Source organism: Akebia trifoliata, chromosome 3 (assembly GCF_017979445.1).
Source record: "Akebia trifoliata isolate Shusen 1 chromosome 3, ASM1797944v1, whole genome shotgun sequence".
Taxonomy (NCBI): domain Eukaryota; kingdom Viridiplantae; phylum Streptophyta; class Magnoliopsida; order Ranunculales; family Lardizabalaceae; genus Akebia; species Akebia trifoliata.
In genome coordinates this window covers 58,625,540-58,635,111 of record NC_141377.1, presented here as the reverse complement: position 1 = coordinate 58,635,111, position 9,572 = coordinate 58,625,540, and the positions used below count along the sequence as shown (strand labels likewise).

General features: G+C 36.6%; 1 protein-coding gene and 1 pseudogene across 1 annotated transcript; one reads left to right on the top strand and one right to left on the bottom strand.

Moving 5' to 3' along the window:
* Positions 1-2,481: 2,481 nt before the first annotated feature.
* Positions 2,482-4,166, top strand: LOC147408402 (cytochrome P450 89A2 pseudogene; annotated as a pseudogene).
* Positions 4,167-5,438: 1,272 nt separating this feature from the next.
* KPL (kokopelli) lies at positions 5,439-8,160 on the bottom strand. The gene has a single exon (XM_086437387.1). The coding sequence runs from the start codon at positions 7,845-7,847 to the stop codon at positions 5,829-5,831; it is 2,019 nt and encodes a 672-aa protein (XP_086293513.1). The 5' UTR covers positions 7,848-8,160; the 3' UTR covers positions 5,439-5,828.
* Positions 8,161-9,572: the final 1,412 nt, after the last annotated feature.

Below are 9,572 nucleotides of genomic sequence, written 5' to 3'. Positions count from 1 at the left end.
AGTTGTTTGGAGAAGGAGTGTTGAGATGGTTGAAGAGGTAAGGTGTTTGATTTGAGGGGATGGGTAGTGATTGGTTTGATTTTGAGATGATTGAAGGGATGATGACATGTGACAAATGGAGAGATGAAGAGATGGGTTGATTGATGATGGTGGTTGGTTGATTAGAGAGAAGAGTATGGGGGTGATGGTGGGAGGTATGGGTTGAGGTGATTTTGTGGGAGTGTTTTAAAGAAAAATGATGGTTTGATGTGTGGGAGATATGGGTTATGATGTGGGTTGTTAAAGAATGGGGAATATGTTAGGGTGTATAGGGTATGGGTTGAGTTGTTGGTTGTTGATGATGAGAGGATGGGGAATAGGTTAGGTTAGGGTAGGGTTATGGGTTGAGTTGATTAGATGAGGGAGGTGGAAGGAGATGATGACATGTGTCATCTCTTGGTGATTGGTTTGATGTGATGATGATGGGTTGGATTGGATTTGGGTAGTGGATTGGGCTTTGGGCTTTAGTAGTAGATTGGGTAGGGTTTTGGGCTTAGATAAGGGATTGAATAGTGATGAGGATGGACTTGGATTTTAAGAAGAGTGATTGGGCTTGGGTAGAATAGTATTGGGTTGAATTTAAGGATGTAGGAGGGTGGTGAGGTGTGCGGGTCCATGGGCTACATGAGTGGCCTCGGACATTTATTAATTGAAATGTGTTGGATTTTTTGTAGGTTTGGGCTTCGGGGCCGATTCCAATTTTCGATTTTTGGGGGCATCTTGCGTCGAGGGCCCGCCCAAATTCGGGTGTCTACACTATATATAAAAAATATCGATATTTAAGGAATCCCAATATCATTAAAATTATAAATATTATTTAAAGTTAGTAAGAGATCTTGATGGATAAAAAACTTACTAAAAAAAGAACTCTAGGCCCTTAATCTTCTTTTTTAAAAGAGGATCGACGATCCCATATTGGAATGTACGAATATAGATAATATACTAATTGTGAAAAACGTACAAAGAAAAGAGTTCACAAGAGTAATATCCATCAATCACTAGAACCTTACTCGATCCACATAGAAAGAGAAGGGAAAATGTGAGTTTAAAATAAAAGACCAATTTGATTAGGGTTTCAAAAGCTTCGATGAACATGTGGATTGTAAGGCACATCTCCAACAATTTTTTAAATCAACGACTCTATGATAGCACAAGGTAAGTACCATCAATTCATTTTGATAATTGAATGAATAATATAATTGAAGTATGCTATAGATTATATCCTATTGGGAAATCATAGTTTATTAAAGTTATGTTTAAGATTTTAAATATATAAAAATCTAAATATACGCTTTTATCAAATTTTAAATAAAATTGAAGTAGAGATTGAAAAACCAATACCTTCAATTGGTGTTAAAGACAACAAGAGCAAAATCAAACAAGAAAAATAGAGCACGAACACAGAAGAACCCATGGGAGGATCAAAGATAAGTTATAACTCATAAATCATATGATTATTATTAAGAAGTTCAATTGATAATTTAAAATAGAGGTTTTATTTTTATTTTTTTTAATGTTAGAGTGCAACCACCCACTAGTGGCATGCAACTAGTCGGTCCCTTTTTTATTTATCATAAATCAACGTGATGGATCAAAAATTATATCTAAATGTTAAAAATCCAATCCTCCTTGAAAAATCAAGCTCTATGATGAAAATGAGAAAAGAAAAGTTTGGATATGTCAAAAAATATTAAAAGTGGATGTAGAGGTGAGGGACTAGGAAGATAGAAAAAGTATACTAAATGCACCATGCAGTTATGTTGATGTGTGTGTGTCCAAAGTGCCAATTTATTGTCCATAGGGACCAGCAACATTTAATAACAGTGTCATAAATATTTTAAAATCATGGATGTGAATAAGTTATGAAAAATTGTCAAATCTAATAAATTTATGTCATCTATCATTAAATTTGAACGCTGGTCTATTTGCCCAACAAACCTCTTAATGGAGTTTAAGAGGATTGAGTGTCCCCAGCATGGCATTTTCAAGGGGAGGGGAGATCAAACTGTTTACTTAAATGGTGAAAGGAACTTGCAACAAATTATTCAGACTCCAATGTGGGAATGCGAAAATAAATTTAAAAAATCGTACAACACTCATTAATAATTCTATGGGCACAATGTACACTACTAAAGTAGTGCAATATTTATCATACATGTTGGGTTGATTTTGTCGTTATATCTAGATCGATGAAGCTCCTTGAACAAAACAAATCATGCATGAAGAAACTCTTATAAACATGAACCAAAAAGGAAAAAAGTAGCGTTTGTAGTAAAGTAGTGGATTAATATACCTACGACTTATAGCTCTAGTAGCTTTTTTTAAAGTTATTCGTGTTCTTTATTTCAAGGAACATGAGATTGCGGGAGAATATTAGAGTATGTATAATAATGTACATTGTGATATACTGAATCATAATTTTAGATTAGACCAAATCTTAAGAGATTTAGATTAGATTTAGGATATGGTCTGACCTCCCATTGATTGCGTCTTAAGATTTCCATTTTCTATATATACCCTCTTAGGGTTTCTGTAATAATCATTCAGGTAATCAAATATTCTTGATTTCACATGCTCTCATTAGTGTCCCTAGTTTTGTTCATCATATATCTGGTCATACACAATGGTCTTTTTGATCCTTTGTGTTTTCCTCAAATACCTTCTTAATAGGATTCAATACAATGTAAACAAGAAATCAAAATTACCACCAGGCTTATCCACCATACCCATCTTGAGCAACTTCAAATGGCTTCTAAAATCATTCTCAGACGTCGAACACATCCTCCGTGGACTCCACTCAAAGGATGGGTCCATCATCACCATTCAAACTGGCCATCGTCTCCTCATCTCTATCGCGACACATGATCTGGCCCAGCAAGCCCTCATTCAAAATGGATCCACCTTTGCCGATCGTCCTCCAGCTCCCGAACAAAGTCGGATCGTATTTAAGAACCAACACAACATAAGCTCCGCTGCATACGGTTCTACCTGGCGACTCCTCCGTCGAAACCTTGTGTCAGGAATCCTCCAAGCATCTCAAGTCAAATCCTATGCACATGCACGTCGATGGGTACTAGAGACATTGAAGGAAAAACTCAAAGCTGAATCCGAATCGGGTCAACCCGTTCAGGTTATGGATCATTTCAAGTATGCAATGTTCTCCTTGCTCGTTGTTATGTGTTTTGGAGAGAAAATTGAAGAAAAGGTTATTAGAGAAATTGAATATGTACAAAGATCTCTCCTTTTGAGTTTTAGTAAGTTCATAATTCTCAATTTCTTCCCAAGATTGGGAAAGATCGTGCTTCGTAAAAGGTTGCGCGAACTTCTTGATCTACAACGAAATCAAGAAAATGTGCTTATTCCTCTTATAAGAGCTCGTTGAGGGAAGCAACAAAGTGAAGGGGACCAAGACTCGTCTATGGTTGTTGCATATCTTTAATCTATTTTTACCAAACGAAGAAGGAAGGAAACTCAATGACAAGGAAATTGTAACTTTGTGCTCCGAATTACTAAATGCGGGCACCGACACTACGTCGACTGCATTGCAATGGATCATGGCCAATCTAGTAAAGCACCAAGACATCCAAGCAAAGGTATTTGATGAGATTCAAAGAGTCATTGGATCGAACGATGAGATCAATGATGGGGATCTACATAAAATGTCGTATTTAAAAGCGGTCATATTAGAGGGATTAAGGCGTCACCCACCATCACATTTCTTACTACCTCATGCAGTCACTGAAGATATATCGTTGGATGGCTACGTCTTACCGAAGAACACTTCGGTGAATTTCATGGTAGCAGATATGGGATGGGATCCAAAGGTTTGGGAGGATCCAATGGAGTTCAAACCTGAGAGGTTCTTGAGTAGTAGTGGAGAAGGGAAAGTATTTGATATAACAGGGAATATGGAGATTAAAATGATGCCATTTGGTGCTGGGAGGAGAATTTGTCCTGCTTTTGGTTTAGCAATGCTTCATTTAGAGTATTTTGTGGCTAATTTGGTGAGGGAGTTTAAATGGATAGCTAGGAAAGGAGATGACATTGACTTGTCGGAGAAACAAGAGTTCACAGTTGTGATGAAGAATCCATTGTGGGCCCATATCATTCCAAGATAAAAATAAGGTTTAATTTTTTAACAAAAACTTATAAAAATAATTGAAGTGAAGTGGAATAATTTGTCTGATTTGATACAGTAATTATTTTTATTTGATAAAATATAGATGTTGGAGTGTATATTCTTGAGATATAAATCGAATTATAAAGAAAAAAGATCCAAAATCACAGTCCCAAACGTACATGTTAATTGTAGCCCATTGATGTTGAGGTGATTTCTAAACATGATTGATGAGAATTAAAAAAGTAAACCTCTTATAAAAAGGAGTAAAGCTAAAGGAAAGTTGTATTTTATTTTAGCCAAATTAACTAAGTTCACACTTTTGTTTTCTAAATTGTTTCTTAATCGTCGGAGTGGACAAAACACACACCATCCACCTTGTAATCAAGGCATAAAATATAAAGACCCGAGGATTCAATTATTCATGCCATGAATAACAATTATTCGTATTGAAACTAAGGGTGGCTTATCAATCTTAATTTCCAACTTTTGAGAGAAGATTTTGGTTCATTCTTTCTTCGCCAAAATTCAAGGACAACATTTTGAATGCATTGATGATGAAAAGGAAGAGAAGATAGAGGAAATTTCCTGAATGATAGGAATGAAAAAGAGAAGCACACTTACAGCCCGTGTTGGGAGCGGATCCCATGTAGTACATTTTTCATGAAGTTCCCTCTGGTTATGGAGGTATTGATCAGATTTTTCAGTGATTTTGCTATTTATTAGAAAATAGTGTTTCAGTAGGTGAACTAGCACAATGTGGGTGCAAGATAGAGCACCCCCATTATTTTTTTTTTCCTTTGACCCAAACTGACCAAAACATGAAACTCATTTATATATATATATATTGGATTTGATATGAAAATTTTGTTCGGTAGGAAATTATTGGAAATTTACATTGTGGCTCAGTAGGATCCTACCTAATCCACTTGAAAGGACTAAGGCCGAACCTATCGATCAAACCATTGTAGAAACTTATTGAATCATTTTAGGTGGAATAAATGGATTCCTATCAAATTTATGTTGGCGAATTTGATTGTAATCTACCAAAGAAAGCTTCATTTGAATTTTTTTCCCTACCAAGATTTTCTAATAATAACTAAATTAAGAGTTGAGGTTTTCACTATCATTGTTAATCTATTTTGCAAGTTTTATATGTATTGCTTCTTGTACAACGAAATCTTAGTTGAAACCTATTGTAGGTTGAAAGAAGAATGATGAGAGAGAAAAAGAAGAAAAGGAGAAGGAAGAGACCAAATGATTCAGTAGGAATGACGGGTGAAAGCAATAAAGTGTGAGGCGAGCAAATAAAGTTGTGGTAGATAGTGTGCTAGAAAAATAAATCAATCCTAAGCTAAAAGGTTTTGGGACAAGAAATGCTTGATTGTAATAAAGAGTTGAAGACAATGGCATTTTGATAATGTCCCCTAGTCTGACTCACATTCTTTAAACTAGAAGATTATTTCCATGACAATATTGTTATTTCCAGACACCAATTTTGGTCATTTATATATATAAACCATATATTACTTCATTTGTATTATAACTTTATGGGTATGGTGTTAAACTCTTGAAAATGAAATAAGACAACAACGGAGGAGTCAATCCATCTTGGACCCATATCTTAGATGATCATCTAATCGGAAAACAAATGTTATCTTCTTAAATTAGCTTAGCCAGCTTGTAATTGTGGTCTTTTAGTTTTGAACCCTAGTCTGACACGTGGTTTCCCACTATTGGCCCGTTTAATAACACCTCCACGTTTGTGAAAATTCTGCCACCAGTGCCACTTCTTAACAACCTTCTTCCTACGACTATGGCTTTTCCCCAACCGTTTGATTTCACCTTTTGACGGCTTGGATTTCCTCGAATGCCAAACATGCCTTACCAATCCTTCTAAAAGCGCATGGAGATACCCGTTGTGGTGTTGACGTGGCGAATTTCTGGTCGTAGGTTTTCTGAAGTTCTCAGCCGTTCTTTCTCCGTATATCTCAGCCACATATTTCCCGTGATCATCTTTACTTGTGCGGTGGATTATTTTTCGAAGGTGCCTCCAAAATGAACGGTCATGCTTCGGTGACGTTCCATGGCCCAACTCGGAATCACCACTACCACTATCATGATGATGATGGTGGTGGTGGTGATGATGGTGGTGATGGAAGATGATTGCGAGCTTGTTCTTGAATCTCCTCAACCGTCCGATCTTTTTCTCGTGATTTGTTCGGGTGATAGTTCTGGAGCTGACTCGACGTGGTAGATGAACCATAGAGAACGGATTCGTTGTTGAACGATGATCGTTCTCTTTGATGCGTTCTTCATGGCCCATGTTCGTTCTAACCTTGGATCTAAGGCCCACATGTGATGATCTATTTTGTGATGTCAGGCCCATTCGACGTTGAGTCAGCATCTTACCTTGTTGTGGGTCCCACTCGCTTTCACTGCTACTGGTTTCCTGAGTTGTCCAACTAGAACTTGAAGGAGATGATGTTGAGATTGTTTCTTGGGCCTCTGCTTTATGTGGCAGATGCTTCTTGAGTGGGCCCAGATGAGCATTCCTGTAGGTCCCACTCCTCGCTTGATGAGACAGATCTTTATCTTGGATGGACCCTACCTTAGTTTGATTTGGCTTCTGATCTAGCAAAGTAGGTAGGGTGTGAATCTGACGTGGCAGCTGATCCTTTTTATTTTGATTCATCTTTGTGGGCCTAGGTTCTTTGATCGGACTCATCTGATAATTCTTGGTGTATGGATCTACTGAATCATCTCTCACATGGGTGGGCGGTGGACCCAGTGTTCTAGTCTGAACTGGCTGTGTAGATGTTCCAGTCTTCTTGATCGACTGATTCTTTGTTTGAGTCTGACTCAGCATCTGAGCTGGCAAAGGGGAAGCAGTTTCTTTAGTCGTCCCAATCTTTTGACTTCTTCTTTGACTCATTGAGTCATTTCTCTCTAGAACGGGCTTGCGAGTCTGAGCCCTCACACTGTCCTTCCCATCCTTCTGACCCATTCTTTCACTCGGCAACTCATTTTTCCCTTCCTTCTGACTCGCCATCCTACCAATCAGACTAGTCACTCTGCCCTTCCCATCTTTCTGACTCGTTACTTGACTTGGTAACTCGTCTCTCCTTCTAGTGGGTTTGCTGGTCTGACTCGAAATCCGATCTGGCACTCTAGTCTTTTGAATTGACTTGCGAGTCTGACTCAGCATCTGATGAGGCAAAGTAGTCCCCTTGGTCTTCCCACTGAGTTGACTCTTCATCTGACTCGGTATGCCATTTCTCTCTAGATCAAGCTTCCGAGTCTGACTCAACAGTACCTGATCTGGCATAATAGTAGTGGTGTCCGTGGGCTTCAAATCCTTTTGACTCGGTATTTTCTCGGCGGCCCCACTCTTTCTACTGGGTCCACCTCTAATTTCCTGCTGTGGGCCCATAATAGCCAACCATGCATTCTTCTCGTTGATTGGGTCAAACAAAATCCTAGTCAACACTTGATGATCAACAGGTATACGGGCTTCTATCCGCTGTATCGCATTGGCAACCTCCTCCTCTACTACCTCAACCACCTTCTCTGACTTCTCCTTCTTCTCATTGGATTCTGATCTGACCCACATTGCCTGAGAGGTTGCGACATCCCGCGGAGATCTAACGATGCTCGAATTAAACTGAATTTCGCGAAAACTTTTCTGCATTGGCTTTTTATTGTTCTCAGATTCTTTAGCCTTCTTTGTTCAAATTCATTAATGGGCCCACTAGTAATCTCATTGCGATGATGGTAATGATCAAAATTATAACGGTGGCGATCGCGATCACAGCTTTGATTTATGTTATTGGAAGGTGTCTTCTCTTTGGCAGAATTCATTCTCTTCAAACCACTTCTCTCACATGTTCGACATCGTTTCTTACTCTGAGACGTTATTGGATGGCAAGTGGAAGCGTTCCATGCTGTATCCAGCGGCGAAGTACTAGAATGCATCTTAGGTGGATCCTTAGACTGCTCCCCTATGATCTGTGATTTTAAAATCAAACACATTAGAAGCTAAAACATGAGCCTATTTGTAAATGGATTGGATCAGACCCAAAATCCGATCCATTCCAATCGACTAAGAGGCTAGGGATAAGAAGGAAGATTTGGGTTCCAATAATGACCCAATTTAAAATCTTATCGGATCAATTTTGGATAAAATATATTCCAATCCGAAAGAGAGCGGTGGAATAATAATATATAAATTAAATATTACATAATTTATTTAGATTCATGAGGTATTCTATATTTTATATATCCAATCCAATTTGATCCGATTCAACCGTCATTTATATGAGATTTTAGTCCAAACCCTAAACCCTAAGTTCATAGATGTCCTCAACACGTGATACCTTGGAATGATAGTTGAAAGCCTCTTCAGTAGTAGCCCCATCCAACCAACCTCTTCAATATAAGTTTTGCTTTCTCATCCAACTGTTAATGAAAAATAGAAAGGATATTTAGAACTAAAAAGGTATGGAACAGTTCTAGCTCTTCGATATGAAATTAAACTAATAGGTTTTTCTATATTTCAGTAGAAATTACTATTTATTTTGTGATATATTTCCAACAACCAATAATGTTTTACTGAACTAATCAATTTTCACAAGTAAAAACATAAAATTTTAGTAGAAGTAATTCAATAAATAGCAAAATTCTATCAAGATATATATAATTGAAAATATTATAAAATAATAAATTTATAAATTACTTGTAAAATGAGTGGGACTTGTAAATTACAGATAATATTTATTTTTAAAAATGAATCATGATTAATTAGGTATTTATCTATCATATTTATATTCATTCATATTCAAAAAATAAGAAACTTTAATAATGTTTAAATATTGTATTTAATAGTTAATTATTTATTTGAGCAAATATTTCCCATATTATAATATGTTTAATCATTTTAACATTATTGTTCGAATTTTCAGGCACATACTATTATTTTTGGTTGTCGGCTTTCAGATACAAACAATTACGTGTTTATTCTAGTGAGTGCATAATCGTTTCTATAAATTTCCATGAAATTCCATAGATATCGAAATATTTCCACCTTCAAGATGATTGAAATAAGTAATTGTTGCGTGTTTACTTATATTAGATAACAAAAAATAATCAATTCGAGATGGTGAATCTCTAAATCCAAAAGGTTTTTCTTAATAATATTTTCATTTAAGTTTTAAAATAATTTAAATACAAATAAAACTACCAATTTCCTCATTCTCCACTTTTACATCAACTACTCCTCTAAACTAACAACCCTTCACTCCTAAAAGCCTACCCATGTAAAACTGTCTAATCCCCTAACTACAACTCACTCTTTTACAAGTAATGATTATGCTTATAAATCCAATTAAATATCTTAATTACTCCCGTATATAATAAA

Excerpts from the sequence above, each read along its gene's own strand:
- KPL (XM_086437387.1), bottom strand. The coding sequence starts at position 7,847 with ATGCAGAAAAGTTTTCGCGAAATTCAGTTTAATTCGAGCATCGTTAGA.